The following is a 16,565-nucleotide window of genomic DNA, read 5'->3' on the forward strand; positions in this document are numbered from 1 at the left end:
ATTGCCATCCCCGAATTGTTCTCCAACAGGGGGAAGCAAGAAGGTGCTTAAAAAATATCAATGTAGGCCTGTGCTGTGATAGTGCCACACAAAACAACAAGGGGTGCAAGCCCCCTCCATGAAAAACACGACCATACCATAATACCACCTCCTCCGAATTTTACTGTCGGCACCATGTACGCTGGCAGATAACGTTCACCAGGCATTTACCATACCCACACCCAGCCATCGGATCGCCACACTGTGTACCGTGGTTCGTCACTCCACATATTGTTTTTTCCACTGTTCAGTCGTCCATTGTTTTCGTCCAATGTTTGCACTCCTTATGCCAAGCGAGGCGTCATTTGGCATTTACCTTCATGATGAGTGGCTTATGAGCAGCTGCTCGACCATGAAACCCAAATTCTCTCACCTCCCACCTAGCTGTCATAGTACTTGCAGTGGATCCTGATGCAGTTTGGGATTCCTGTGCGATGGTCTGGATAGATGTCTGCCCATTACACATTACGATCCTCTTCAACTGTCGGTGGTCTCTGTCAGTCAACAAATGAGTTGGACCTGTATGTTTTTGTACTGTACATGTTCCTTCATGTTTCCACTTCACTATCACATCGGGAACGGTGGACATAGGGATGTTTAGGAGTGTGGAAATCTCGCGTACAGATATATGACACAAGTGACCCAATCACCTGACCACATTCGAAGTCCATGAGTTCCGCGGAGCCCTCCATTCTACTATCTCACGATGTCTAATGACTACTGAGGTCGCTGATACGGAGTACCTGGCAGTAGGTGGCAGCACAATGCACCTAATATGAAAAAGATATGTTTTGGGGGGTGTTCCGATACTTTTGATCACATAGTGTATTTGGGCAGCAAAATAACTAATGAAAGCTGAACAAGGAAGTATATATACCATGCACTCTAGTAGTAGCAAGAAAACCTTTCCTGAAAAGTGAAATTTGTTAGTACTGAATGTAAGTTTACATTTCTGCTTAAGTTTTGCCGTAGTGTAGTTTTGGTCTTCTATGGAAACGAAACTTGGATGATAAGCTGTTCAAAGAAGAAGAGAATATAAGCTTGTGAAATGTGCCACCAAATTTTCTTCACTTTCCAATAATTGTGCATTAAACATATATATGTAGCTGATATTACTGATGCTTGATTACCCTGCACTTAAGACATTCAGATGTTATTGGTCTGACATTCAAAATTTTACCCTAAAACTTGTATCCTGTGTTTTGCAGGCTGTCCTATTATAACTTTCACAATTGTTTTTGAAGAATTGTGTTACTTTTATCTGTTCCCATACTGTTGATAGTGCTAATTTTTTTCAACTTCTTAAATAATGCCAAATGTAATGGATTTTCTTATGCAAAGTGTTAATTTTTAATACTGCATTGTTGGGGAGATAATTTTTTTTCAAGTTTGTATTGATCTTTTCTGCAGGAACTACTGGCACTACGTTCACAAGATGGGAAAGCGAAGAAAAGAGTTGCAGCTATGCTCAAGAGGACAAAAGCGGCAAATAAGTCTGTTATAGATGATGCAGTTGACAATGATAACACAGCTGTGACACTGGGCGGTATGTAGCAGTGGCTTCCATTAGTTGCATTCAGTTTCTTTAATCAGTCTAAATGCACATATTCTTCCTCCTTCTTTTTGCGTTTATTTTGCACATTGATAGGAAGATATTGTCACCTATGTTATTTTATTATTTTCTCTTGTACTTTTATTTTAGTTTTTCCTTTTATTATGCACTCACAGATGCTCATCACGATGGCATAGAAAGACCTATGCGTACTGTTGTTACTTTATGAGATTTTTTTTTTTTAAAGTAATATTGACTGCTGCATCATGAGTAGACAGTGAGAAAAAGAATGTGTTTTGTCTTGCATCATACATGAGGTGAAAGGGGAAAAATTGGAGAATTTGAGATAGTTCAGCTGTTCAGTAAATGTCTGTCAAGTGCTTAATGTTTGTAGCTACCTGTTCCTGTTTGTTGTTTGTTGTCAGACTACGAGAAGATAGATTCGGTGGAAGATACTGAATCTGAAATGGATAAAAAGAAACACACAGAATTGCATGCTTTAGTACATTATTAGAATGTATAAGTGTCACTTTGTGTGTTGGACTTTTACCGTACCTTTTTACAAACAGATTTTTTTGCCATGTCGGTGCGTGACACCTAAACAACCAGGTTGCGTTGTGAGCCTATTTGCCACCTGAAACTGACCATGGGGAAAAAGTCCCATGGCAGATCAACTACTACAAATCTTGGTGACCCTGCGATTTATCTATTATCATTGTGGAGCACTCGTTTGGGGGGAAATGCAGTTTCTTGAATTTAAGTGAGAATTCACTAGGGATTGATGAAATGAGGGGGGGGGGGGCATACTTTATTTTCTCCATGAACACACCTACTTCAAATAGTGGTCTCCACTACATTGTTATGTACAGCTTTATCTTGAATCTTAGTGTCATCACAGAGCTTAAAAATTTCCAGTAACATCACTGGTAAGCCCATACAAAATATAAGTCCATGGTGTGGCTTTTCTGGATAGATTGTGGTAATCTCATTCTGAGCTATAGTCATTACATGTGGAACTTGTTCGGATTACATATTCTACCATTTGTTTCGTTATAATGTACAGATAAACTGCCACATGTTGGTATTATTTGACTTATTACTAGTTTTGCTTATCAGATGTGAGTATTCATTGCCGGTTAGCCCTAGTGGCAGCTGCTTAGAGATTTGAAGCACCATTGTCAGCATAACGTGGGCTGGCTTGGATCTATGATGGGCATATACTGTAGTAAAATATTTGGAATTACGTTAGTCAGTATTTTCTTCCCCTGGTTTATTGTCCAGTTTCATTTGTACTAAATATCTCCAGTTACTTATCTGTCTTATTACTTGAGTTTTCACAGGTCTGGTACAGATCTTTAAAAATCGAGTCTCAAAAGCTCCTGATTTCCTTATGTCTGACTTCTTCATTGTTAAGTTCTCACTGCTGTATGTTAACATGACTTCCATCACTGAAAAAACTTTGTGTTGATTTCATGGTTTTCCCTATTAATGTCCTGATAATTGTATAACACATTCTTTAGAATTTACTCAATTTATTGCAAAACAAAGTAAGATATTTTATACCCTTAGTGATTGAAACTGCATACTTACTCTAACATTTTGTTTCTGTTTGTATGTGTATCAGCCCTCAGATGTTTGTTACCAGCCCATCACCTTGGTTTTTGTTACTGGTACCTATAGGCAAAAATTACGTCTAGTAGTAAACTAATGTACTGGAAAATCACATTTGAGTTTGTTGTTTAAAGCTAGCAGTTTATTTTGTACCAAAAAGAAAGTTGAATTCGAAAACATTAAAATTACTTTAAGGCAGAAGACTGGAAACTACTTGCTGTGCAGAGGTGAATTTCCAACTACTGCATGCTGACACACTTAAAAGTACAGTAAAATCTTGCTTTTGCGCTTTTCAAGGGACTTGAAAAAAATGGTGTAAAATGTGGGAAATAACTTTTGAAGCTGTACAAGTTACATCTAGGGCCCCCTTGCATTTTCGTAGTTTTGTATATGTTCATGATATGCATCAAAATACTCATCAGAAACTTGTTTATTATCTAATGACAGTTATCTGAATTTTGTGCTATGTTTAGCAGTTGACATGACATTTACTGACACTTTGGCCCAACAAAGCGCTAAAAAAATGCAAACCAATCAGCCGCCATGTTGATTTACGTGCCTTCCAAGCAAAGGTGGCATATTTGGCAGTTTTAGTATTTATACTTGCAGTCTACAAAAAGTCCAGTTCAAGTGTACACCTGCATTAAAGATCTCTCTAAACCACATCAAATAACTGTCCTGCAAAACTGATGTCAGCAGATGTACACAGTACACGCAACTTATCTAGCTGTTTTACATTTTGTAAAGAAAAGTGCTTGAAATATTGTAAAGTGCATTAAATTTAGCATTACACTGCAGAGCCATCTGTCAATGCAGCCTTTATTTCACACTCACTGCTTCGTCAACTTGCAATCAGACTGTCACCTTCAGATCAGCCTAGCCATCAGGGCTATGATACAGATTGTTCTGTATCCACAGCCAAGATTACAGGGGAGGGTAACTTACTACACTGTAACCTTTGAAGCACACATTTTATAAAACATTAATAAGCCGTTTTTACGTAGTATACCAACCTTTAATTTGGATGGTCTTACTAACATGCTGTTTGAACAAATGGGTACAGTAGTCACTACTTTTTAGCAAAAAAAAAAAAAAAGAAGTGGGTTGTTTTTAACTTTTTTGGTGAATTTTTGTCTTTGTTGTTTTCCAGTTCATAAACAGTTGAAAGCTTTGTTATCAAGATCTGCAGCAGAAATATAATTTTTTTATTGTTTATTTGTTTACAACTGCAGTTGAGGGAACCTCCCTGTGATCATCATCACTGACATTTTACTTTGTGCACTGTCAGCATTTTCTTCTGTATGAAAGTCAGTCAAGTCATCAACAGCTACACTTTCCACTGTGACAGCATCATAGTAAGTGTGTACGAAATCTTAAACCAGATTCTTCAGCTGCATCTTTTTCTGTGATGAAGCAAGTAGTTTTTTAGTGTCATTAATACTCAGGTCTGGTGTATCAGATCTATTTTCTTCATCAGCTTCAATGAATCCTGCTTTTCAGAAGCAGTTGGCGATGGTGGCTGCCTTAACCTCTGTCCATGCTTTGGCAATAAAGTGCAAAGCATATAAAATCGGCACTTTAAAGGAGGTTGGGTTTTTCTTAGCCCCCATTGAAGTTAAAGCCATTTTCACAATTGCTTTCCTGTTATATGTTTTGAAGGCATGTCTACTACCCAAAGCCAAGGGCCATAATTTGCTTGTGCAGTTTGATAGCAGAAGCTCTAATTGCACATTAGGTAAACTTATATATTTTGGATGTGCAAGGCATCAATCTACTAAAAAGAGAATTTTCCTTTTGTGGGTTCCCATTCTTTCAAGGCAACATAATTGCTTTTCAAATAATTTTGGTGTCATCCATGCTTTATTGTTGGCAGTGATTTTATATTTTCAAAACAATGTATTGTTTTTCATTTTGCCATTCACAAATGGTTTAACTTTTTCGGAACCATCTGCATTTGTGCCTAGCATTACTGTCAGGCAAACTTTACTGTGTTTGCCTCCATGGGAAATTTTGCTTGTTGAAGGCAGGTGTTTTGTTTGGCAAGATGCTGAAAGATAGACCTATTTCATCAATGTTCAAAATGTCCTTCAGTTTATATTGCTTCATATGTTCCTGTAACCTGCCACACTGCAATTTACTAACAGCTTTTATATTTACAGTGTTTCCTTTGCGACTTACAGTTTTATGTACAACAATTTACCACTTCTTAAACCTATCAATCCAGCCATTAGTTGCGGTAATGTCCTCGGTCCCAAGCATATTGGTGACTTTCAGCATCTTTTCATGCAACATCATACCGTTCACTGGAATGTTTGAAGCATATGCTGCCTGAAACTAATTCTGCTCATTTTTTCACAATGGTAGTCAACATGGACTCAGGTATTCCTATACTCCGTGCTAATGCAACACATGTTTCATGATGAGCTTCAACACTTTTGAGAATTTTTTTCTTCTCCCATAGAAAAGAGTTTTCCTGTCTCTTCATAACACAGGTATTTTCCATCTTAAAACTGCAACAGAAAACGGTCAGAAACTTGAAAGAACAAATTTCGATCACTTAACACATGGCTATGAACACGCTACATGATACACACAATAAACTCTTGCCACAGCAGTTGTCAAGAGTAGCTGTGTCAATTCAAATCGGCTCACCTTGGTTGTAGGAACAGTTTTGTCAGTGCTGCCAACATTGTCAACCCTAGTTAGCAAACAACATTGTGTTGAGTGCATATACGAACCATACAGGAATCTACCGTATATTATCAAATTACAAATACTGGGAAGTGGATGTTCTCTGCTTATGATCATAATCACAGGGCGAAGTTAATGCTGAAAGAATGTGGCTATAATAATGAGAGGATACTACTTATTCTGTAGCACACAACACTGAAAGAACAAGTTGGTAGTGAAAAGAGACAAGTGATTGTTTCTCTGTAGTCACACCTTCTTACGACTTCTATCAAAACAGTTACTCCCACCAGCCTCTGGACTAACAAGGGGAGGCCGCCAATTGTGAAATTCAGATTCGATTCATACTGCGCATAATAAAAGCTCATGGCCAGAGGTGTAATGTGGCAAAACACCAAGATGCACTTCTCAGCCGTTGTCGAGAAAATCGACAGTTAAAAGAAACCGTTGTGATGAAATACTCTCTATGATTACTAATTTTGTACAGCGTCGTGGCGCAGCGGTAAGCGCTCGGGTTCGTAATCCGAAGGTCGCTGGATCGAATCTCGCGCCGTGCAATTTTTTTTTCATTATTAGTTTTTTGTAATTCAAACATTAATGAATTGCTTATGCACGTCGGTGAAGGCGGATCGCTCTCCAATTGTACCGCCTCCATTTTTCCGTTTGTGTAACAGGGTGTACCAAAGCTCTCCCGTCCGCACTGATTTTCGACGATGTTATAAGTTGCGTTAGGGACCGCATCTACCTTCTTTCGAAGTTAGCAGGCAACTACGCTGTTATGCGGCGGCTCGTTTCGGCCCATTCAACATCTGTCCTTCAAGTGTAACGAGCGAGTAACGGAGTTTACATTTCATACCTGACACAGCAAATTTGTGTTCGTGGGGTCTCTATTCTATTTCGAACGTTTGACTTACGCTATACATATTCGTTTCGGAATATCGTTTCTACGTCTTCCGTTAACTATACGTGGTTAACATTATGAAGACAATTAATAACATTTGTGAAATACATCTTTGTTTGCGGAAAACATAATGATGTTCGAAGTCGCCAGTTTTTCCACAACAAACGACTTTCAACAACTTATTATATGCATAATTGTTGCAACTGAGTACCGGGAAAATATATATATATATGATTATAATAGAGGGAAACATTCCACGTAGGAAATATATATCTAAAAACAAAGATGATGTGACTTACCAAATGAAAGTGCTGGCAGGTCGACAGACACACAAACAAACACAAACATACACACAAAATTCAAGCTTTCGCAACAAACTGTTGCCTCATCAGGAAAGAGGGAAGGAGAGGGAAAGACAAAAGGATGTGGGTTTTAAGGGAGAGGGTAAGGAGTCATTCCAATCCCGGGAGCGGAAAGACATACCTTAGGGGGAAAAAAGGACGGGTATACACTCGCACACACACACACATATCCATCCACACATATGGTGTGTGTGTGTGTGTGTGTGTGTGTGTATATATATATATATATATATATATATATATATATATATATATATATATATATTTTACAAAAAACTAATAATAAAAAAAGTTGCATGGCGCGAGATTCGATCCGGCGACCTTCAGATTACGAACCCCAGCGCTTACCGCTGCGCCACGACGCTGTAGAAAACTATCAATCGTAGAGAGTATTTCACCGCAACGGTTACTTTTAACTGTCGATTGTCTCGACAACGGCTGAGAAGTGCATCTTGGTGCTTTGCCACATTACACCTCTGGCCATGAGCTTTTATTATGCGCAGTATGAATCGAATCTGAATTTCACAATTGGCGGCCTCCCCTTGTAAGTAGAGATTGGCAGTGACAGGAGGCAAATCATGAATTGTTTCGACTTTCACGGATTCAGATTTGCTGAATGGAGCACTCTGGTGTTAAGAAAGTTAACCATGTAACGTTTGTAAACAGTACTTGAAGGCCAATGCAGTGCCAGTGTTGTTTTATGCCATTTTGTTCTCCACAAACATTATTTCATAAAGGGTAAATTGCAGGAAAATACGTTAACACAAAAATGGGTGCAAATTAATATTGTGAACATAAGAAATTTTACCGGAGTGATTAAAAATGTTAACAGCGGGAAAACATTAATTCTGGGAACATAAAGGCAGGGTTAAATTGTATAAAAAACTGCAACTTAGCTTTCAGAATTGTTCCTTCCTCATTCTTTGAGAACAGTGAACAATAGGGGCAGGTCAGTTGGACCCCCATGTGACAGGGACCCATTTATTGTTTAGACAAAGGAAGGCAAAGATCTGTCAACCTTCACAGCGTGGGCTCCTTTCAGTTGGGGACTGACTGACCTGCCCCTCCTGCTCTTCCATTTGTGAACCTCTCACATTTTATGCTTGAGGGAGGAACGAACAGGTCTAGAATGTGTCTGTGGGTGGTACTGAAATTGTCCTTCTGGAAGATAAATAAAGCCCAACAACTTTAACAGTTCATTCTATATTTTATGTTCTTGCTACATCAGCAGAATTATGTGTTATGTGTGTCATTTTATAAGAAGCTTAAATTATAAAATTGTTACTGTTTGTTTTGTAGGACCAGCGCAGCCAGATGAAGATGATTATGGTTATGTATCTCAGGAAGCCAGTGCATTCTACGCCAAGCTAATGGACAAGTATCAATCGGCACCACCTGAAGAACCAGCTTTTCCACAAAGAGCACCAAAAGGTGTCATAAAGGATTTAAACAGCACAAAGGTAACTTTGTGAAATACTGCAGTGTCCAGCATAAAATGTGTCACAGTTTCATTATCAAGTATTGACAGTAAGCTCAGCTGGTGATCTGAATTGTTTGTTTTCTCATAAACTAACTTGGCAGTGCTGTTTCCCTTCCTGCCCCTCACCAGCTCCCTAAACAGCCATCATGCCTCTCCTACAAACCATGCTTAGCCACCCTTCTTAACATTCCCAGACTTCAGCACTACCTCCCAGAGCAATGATAACTCATTATCACAAGAACCTGTCTCAACAGTACATTATTCTCAACTTCTCATCTAGGGCACTCTATCCTCCTGAATTAATTGTGTTATCCAAGGGTCTCACTTTCAGCCCTAAACCTGCATTTAATGATGCTGCCTTGTTGGAGGACCTACTCTGTCACATGTAAAGTTAACTGGAAACATCACCTTGCAACCCAATCCCAAAACCATTCTAACAACAAATTTTACATTGAACTCTTCCTTGAATAGGTCCAGCCATGATCCTAACTTGATCCACCACTCCTGCCTGAAAATCATCCCATACTGGCCTCCATAACACCCAGCATTGCTTCACAACCATTTCCTACAACATGACCCTAACCTGTCCTCTGCAGTACACCAGTTCCCTAAAAACTGATGACATTATCCTCCCAATAGTCAATGTATCTACCACTGTGGTACTTGACTGTCAAGACTATGTAAACGAGGGTCTATGCCAGCTGTCTGACACCTCTATGTACAGTGTCTACCATCAATATCTCATCTCTGTGATATGTACTGGCCTACAATCCCTTCTTAAAACCTAACCCCCCTCATGAGACTAACACATTGGTCCATAGAACTTCTTACCCACTCAAACTGTGCACCCCCACCTTCTACCATCTTCCTAAGAACCATAAACCCAATCACCATTGCTGTCCCATAGTTAATGGCTTCAAAGCACCCATCAAACATATATCTAGCTTAGTTGATCAACACCTGCAACCTGTAGTACAAAGACTTCCCTCCTCTATTAAAGGCGCCAACCATTTCCTAGATCGTCTGAAATCTATACCGATCCTACTACCAATGCACACCTTGTTTGTCACTGCTCATGCTACCTCCATCTATACCATCATCATTATGTATATGTGCTTTCCACAGATGAACATTTCCTCAATCAGTGTCCACTCGTTTCCAAACGTATAACATCCTTCCTGCTCACCTTGCCCAATTTCACGTTTATCAACAAGTAATAAACATAAACATGGTCTGTAGAGGCTCTAATGTGATGTTTATTTAATCATGTGATTAGCTAATTCAACTAAGTGCCATTGTCTAGTGCATTTGTAACTTTTGTATTTCATTTAATTTTCCTATCACTCGTAATTACAAGTAAAATGTAGCCATATTCTGTCTTCGTATGAAAGAATCCACACTACAGTGTCACCTTGTAAGATCATATTCTGAACTTTTGCTCTATGTACAACAAGGTAACAGTTTACTATGGACTATGTTCAACTATTTCCTCCGCTGACTCTCCACAGTTCCTGTCCCTTTACCTGAGGTGTCCTGCTCGTCACTATTGATGCCACCTCCCTTTACACTAACAGCCGTAATGCCCATGTTAACGCTACCTTCCCCAATACCTGTTTGGGTTAAATAAATTAAATGAACTTTTGACTTCTATTTGTTACAATTTCTTTCTTCTCGGTTACAGGACAGAGTAAGAAATGCATTGCTGAAAGCCGAAGAAGAAGAAATGATGCCACACAAGCGAAAGCGAAAATCTAAGGACAAAGGAGACAAGGATGATGATGGAGACCAGACAATAAATTATTCCTCGAGTGATAAACGCGATCTGGGCTCCGACGAGAGAGAAGATCCGCAGAGGAGGGAAGAACCACAGAGGAGACCGGAAAATAAACCGCCCAAACCACGAAAACCCATGCCACCGCCAATGGATTTCAATCAGTTGCTGAAGCTGGCAGAGCAGAAGCAATTTGAACCTGTGACAAAGCCAGAACCAAAGAGCAAATCTCAGGATGAGGAAGAAATGGGCCGTCCGATGACAAAGAAGCAGAAGATGGAGTATGAGAAAGAGCTGGAGGCCCGCCGCAGGAGGCAGGAGAGGGATGCAGCACGCCAGAGGGCACTTGATGAGAGGATGCGAGGTGCGAAAGGTGGTTCTAAGGGTGTGGGGTCCGCTGGGGAGGGGGGCAGGGCGGCACAGGGCAGAAATGGCAGGGAGGACTCGGGCTCCGACTCATCATCGGGCAGGGGGGCGAGAGACACGGATAGGAGGGATGACAGACCCAGAGTGCCAAAATATTCTGACAATGAAAGGAGGGAAGAAAAACCTAGAATACAAAAGTTTCCGGAGAATGAAAGGGAAGAAAGGCAGAGGATACCAAAATTTTCTCAAAGTGAGAGGGAAGAAAGGCAGAGAGCTTCTAAATTTTCTGAAAATGAGCGAGAAGAAAGACTGAAGGTACCAAGATTTGAGAATGATCGGGACGAAAAACAGAGGCTACCAAAATATTACGATAATGATCGGGACGAAAAACAGAGGATACCAAAATATTACGATAATGATCGGGAAGAAAAACCGAGGATACCAAAATATCACGGAGATGATAGGGAAGAAAAGCCAAGGATACCAAAATATCACGGAGATGATAGGGAAGAAAAGCCAAGGATACCAAAATATCACAGAGATGATAGTGAAGAAAAGGCAAGGATACCGAAATATCGTGGAGATGACAGGGAAGAAAAGCCGAGGATGCCAAAATATCACGGAGATGATAGGGAAGAAAAGCCAAGGATACCAAAATATCATGTAGATGATAGGGAAGAGAAGCCGAAGATACCAAAATATTATGATAGTGATCGGGAAGAAAGGCCTAGGGTATCAAAACATGAAAGTGATCGGGAAGAAAGGCCTCGAGCATCGAAATATTATGAAAGTGATCAGGAAGAAAGGCCTAGGGCATCAAAATATTATGAAAATGATAGAGAAGAAAGGTTGAGGGTACCAAAATATGAAAATGATAGAGAAGAAAGGTTGAGGGTACCAAAATATGAAAATGATAGGGAAGAAAAGCCGAGGATACCAAAATTGTCTGAAAGTGAGAGGAGAAATGATAGGCCGAGGATACCAAAATTGTCTGAAAGCGAGAGGAGAGATGAAAAGCCAAGGATGCCTAAATTAGGTGAAAACGATAAGAGAGATGAAAGACCTAGGATACCTAGAGTAACTGAAAGTGAAAGGAGAGACGATAGACCAAAGATACCTAAACTATCTGAAAATGATAGGCGAGACGACAGACCCAGGATACGCAAGTTATCTGAATGTGAGCCTAGGGATGAAAAGCCCAAGAAACCAAAATTGTCTGACACAGACAGGAGGGACGAAAAGCAGAGGACGGCAAAATTATCTGAAGGTGAAAGGAGAGAGGAACGGCTGAATGGAGGTTACAGAACGAATGACGGTTCAACCGACAGGTTGGAACCGAAATCTGGTAACAGACTGAACCACTCGGTGCAAAATACTGCCAGTGATAAGCGTGCATTACAAGCTAAGGTGGCGAGGCAAGCAGATACCTACAGACAGGAGAAAGAGCAACAGAATTTTAAGAGAGACGTGTCACGAAGATATGATAATTCAGTAGTTTCTCAGCAGAAGCCTTTAAAATTGTCAGATCATGATTCAGATGTCCGAGGGCCAGCAGAAAAATCTACAGAGCGTTCTAAATCTAGTTTTTCACAGCAGAACGTGAGTGCTAAGAGTGGTACAGTGGACGAGAGGCGGAATGGCAGTGGTTCTATAGCGAGAAATGCCAGTACGTCCTCATTTGGCAAAAAGCAGCAGGAAACTAATGATTCTAGATTACAGGCAAAGAAGTCTCCTGCAGCAGATACCAATAAACTGAAGAAAGCAGACAGTTTCCGTAAAAATGATCTCGATGACCTGTTTGGTGATTCCGATCTCCCCGTTATTAAATCTGGTGTTCCTAAAGTTGTGAAAAGTCAGCAGAGTGCCTCGAATGACTCTGAAAGAAGAAATGGTGAGCAGAAGACGGTCAACAAGCCACTTTCGTCTCAGAAATCCGGTGTCGGTCCAGGTGGCAACACGAGCAAAGTGCAGGCTAAGGGCAGCGGCGGTGTCACTCGGCCAGTTTCGAAAGAGCAGCTGGACGCATTCCGTCAGAGGAAACTGGATGTGGTTGCCAGGGAGAATCAGCCTGGGAACAGGCAAAGTGGAGGACCCAGTCAGGGTGGCAAGGCCAGACCGGGGCAAGCAGTGTCCACTGATAAGGCTAAGAAGTTGCCACCCAACGAAGGCAGGCCAAAGCAGTTTCCCCCACCTGACGTTCGAGGACCGAAACAGTTTCCCCCGTCTGACGTCAGAGGACCGAAACAGTTTCCACCTCCTGATGTTCGGAGGCCGAAACAGTTTCCACCACCGGATGTTAGGAAGAAGCCCAAGCCAGCTCCAGTAAAGCGTGAGTATGCGTGTTTAAACTTGAGAAAAGTGTCTAATTACAAAGAGACTGAATGAGTGGCCAGTACTTATTTTTGAGGAGTAAAATTCAAAGTATTGCCAAAAGACATTTAAAAGTAGGAATACCTGGAAATTTCCTCACCACCTTTGGTAACAATACACTCTTCATTTTTGAATTGTCATCATCTTTGTCATTGTCTTTAGTTTGAATACTGGTTTGATGCAGCTCCCCATGCTAGACTGTCCTGCACAAGGCTCTTCATTTCCAAATAACCGTGACAACTTAACATCGAGCCCTTGTTTTAGTCAAGTTGATTAATAAATTTCTTTTTTTCCCTGATTGGATTCAGCACCACCTCACTAGTTACTTGATCTAACCATCTAATCTTCAGCATTTTTCTGTAGCATCATATTTAAAGGGCTTCTATTCTCTTCTTACCTGAACTGTTTTATTTTCCACATTTCACTTCCATACAAGTCTATACTCTGTACTTATACCTTCAGAACAGGCTTCCTAACCCTTAAATTTATATCAGGTGTTAACAGAATGTGCGTTTCATGCTATAGTATTTTATATCCCCTCTACTTCAGCCACTGCTGCCCAAATATTGTAATTCACCTACTACTTGTAGCGCCTCGTTTCAAATCTAATTCCTACAGTGTTGCATGGCTTAATTCAACTACATCCAATCACCCTTATTTTGCTCTTGTTGGTGTTCATCTTATGTCCTCCTTTCAAGACACTGTCCATTCCTTTCACCTGCTCTTCCAACTGCTGTGCTCTCTCTGATAGAACTATAGTGTCATTGGCAAACCTCAGAAGTTTTAATTTCTTTTCCTGTACTTTATACTTTTCTTTTCAAATTTCTAGATATAATCTACATCTAAATAGATAACCCACAAGCTACCATTCAGTGCATGGCAGAGGGTACCCTGTACCACAACTAGTCATTTCCTTTCCTGTTCCACTCACAGATAGAGTGAGGGAAAAAGACTATCTATATGCCTCCATACGAGCCCTAATTTCGTGTATCTTATCTTTATGGTCTTTATGCGAAATGTATGTTGGCAGCAATAGGATTGTTCTACAGACGTCGTCAGATGTTGGTTCTCTAAACTTTCTCAGGAGCATTCTTCAAAATGAATGTCTTCTTCCCTCCAGGGATTCCCATTTGAGCTCCCAAAGCATATCTGTAACACTCGGCTGCCAATCGAACCTCCTGGTAACAAATCTAGCAGCGCGTCTCTGAATTGTTTCGATGTCTTCTTTCGATCTGACCCGGTGCAGATCCCAAACATTCGAGCTGTACTCGAGAATAGGTCGCACCAGGGTACTATATGTGGTATCCTTTACGGATAAACCACACTTTCCAGAAAATACTCCCAATAAACCGAAGTCAACCATTTGTCTTCTTGTCTTCTCCTCGGTTTCCTTTATTGCTTGCTCGATGTGCAGATTAAATAACATTTGAGATACGTCACGACCCTGTCTCACTCCTCAACCACTGCTTCCCTTTCATGTCCCTTGACTCTTGTGCTATACATATTTGTTTCCCTTTCTTTTAACTTATCTTGTAAGATAACTCATAGGGGCAGTGTTGCCTCACATGTTGCTACATTTCTGTGGAACCCAAAATGATCTTCCCTGTGGTCAGTGTCAACCAATATTTCCATCCTTCTGTAAGTAATATATGTTAGTATTTGGTAAGCATGACTTATTAAACAGATGTTTCTGTAGTACTCACATCCATCAGCATCTGCAAACTTCAAAATTGGACTACTACATTCCTCTTGAAGTCTTGGACTTGTTTCTACTTTATTGTCTCTCTCTCTCTCTCTCTCTCTCTCTCTCTCTCTCTCTCTCTCTTTTTGGTTTTCCCCATGTCCTTTTCCACTTTCCTCGTAGCTCTTAATTGCATTTTTCATTCTCTCATTTCTCTTCATCTGATGCGTCTTCACTTCTCACTTTGTTCTAAAATGATCTCTAGAATGAAGTTGAGCAATGCTTATCTGTGTTCTGTCCTAGACCTTGTACTCCCTTTGACATCTCACCTTTCATTCTTGTCTCAGCACATCCTCTTGATAGGTGGATCATCCTCAACAAGACAACTCGTTTTCTCAATTTTTCTTCATTTTTTAGTTGCCTCAGAATTCATGGAGATACATTCTGTCTCTGTACTATATGAAAGGCAGTTTGTTTTTTGCCATACATGTTTCACTTTTATTTATGAAGCACTTTCAGTGGCGTGTAATACATGTTTGTTTTTGTATATTTGTAGTAAATGTATTATTCTGTAGTTACAAGTATTTTTCATGTGTTATTCTCTTCTTTTTCAGCTTGGAAACTACCTTTGAAGCACAAGTTTCGTGAGGTTAAATTATCATTTGGTGTTACTCAATACATGACTAGCAACATTAGAAATATTAAATAATACTTCCAATGTTGCTAGTCGTGTGTGTCATCCTAGAGATACTTTACTCGGTCTTCACACTCCAGGTGGCCAATTTTCGGCATTGTTTCACCCACATTTATTGCAGCACTTCACTTGCACTTTTCTAAACCAGGTAGAATGTCAAGAATGTGAATCATTGCATCTGGGAATGTCAAGCAGGAATTTTACAGCTAGGCATGCAGAACATGTAAAATGCTGTAAGTATGAAAAGAGTGATTCTACCTTTGCTGAATATCTAATAAAACATGAGCACGAATCAGCCAAAATTGAACAGGACCTAATTATTAGAGTGAACAATCACGACAAAAACTCCTGACATTACAGGAAAAATTTCATATACAAAGAACACCATCAGTGAAAAAGAAAGTAATTAATGACCAAGTCACTAAATGCCTGTGGTCAAAAACAAACAAATATCAGACCACACATGCACAACACGGGCAAAAGACAAAAGTAAAAACTCGGTGACGGTTGAATACAGTTCTTCAACACACAGCAAGAAGTGCAAGTGAAGTGTTGTAATAAATGTGGGTGAAAAAATGCTGATAATTGGCCAACTGGAGTATGAAGACCGAGTAAATGCAACTCTGGAATGACGCACATGTACTAGCAACAATCGAAATTGTAAGAAGCATAAAACGATAATTTAACCTCATGAAACTTGTGCTGCAAAAGTAGTTTCTAACCTGAAAAACAAGAGAATAACATGAGAAAACATAACATAGCAATGTACTTGTAACTACTACATAATGGCATTTATTACATACATAAAAACAAACATATATTACGGGTCACTGAAAAAGCTTCATAAGTAGAAGAAATGAAACACACATGGCAAAAAACAAACTGCCTTTCCAAAGATGGGACATACCTCCAGGGTATATAGGAGTAAAAATTACAACACAATGAACAGTGAAGGCACTGAGTCTTCAAAAGGCATAAGAACAAGTTAACGTCTTTGTTAACTTTGGACAGTTGTGTGTGTGTGTGTGTGTGTGTGTGCGTGTGTGCGTG

At 40.0% G+C, this 16,565-nt stretch overlaps 1 protein-coding gene across 1 annotated transcript in view; it reads left to right on the plus strand.

Moving 5' to 3' along the window:
- Positions 1 to 16,565, plus strand: part of LOC124623085 (trichohyalin-like) — a 574,208-nt gene that overhangs the window by 546,727 nt on the left and 10,916 nt on the right. The window contains exons 5-7 of the mRNA XM_047148876.1: positions 1,450 to 1,585; positions 8,453 to 8,613; positions 10,315 to 13,099. Of these exons, the coding sequence (XP_047004832.1) occupies positions 1,450 to 1,585; positions 8,453 to 8,613; positions 10,315 to 13,099 (3,082 nt within the window). The remainder of the gene's footprint in view (positions 1 to 1,449; positions 1,586 to 8,452; positions 8,614 to 10,314; positions 13,100 to 16,565) is intronic.

Source organism: Schistocerca americana, chromosome 7 (genome assembly GCF_021461395.2).
Source record: "Schistocerca americana isolate TAMUIC-IGC-003095 chromosome 7, iqSchAmer2.1, whole genome shotgun sequence".
In the NCBI taxonomy this organism is placed as follows: Eukaryota; Metazoa; Arthropoda; class Insecta; order Orthoptera; family Acrididae; genus Schistocerca; species Schistocerca americana.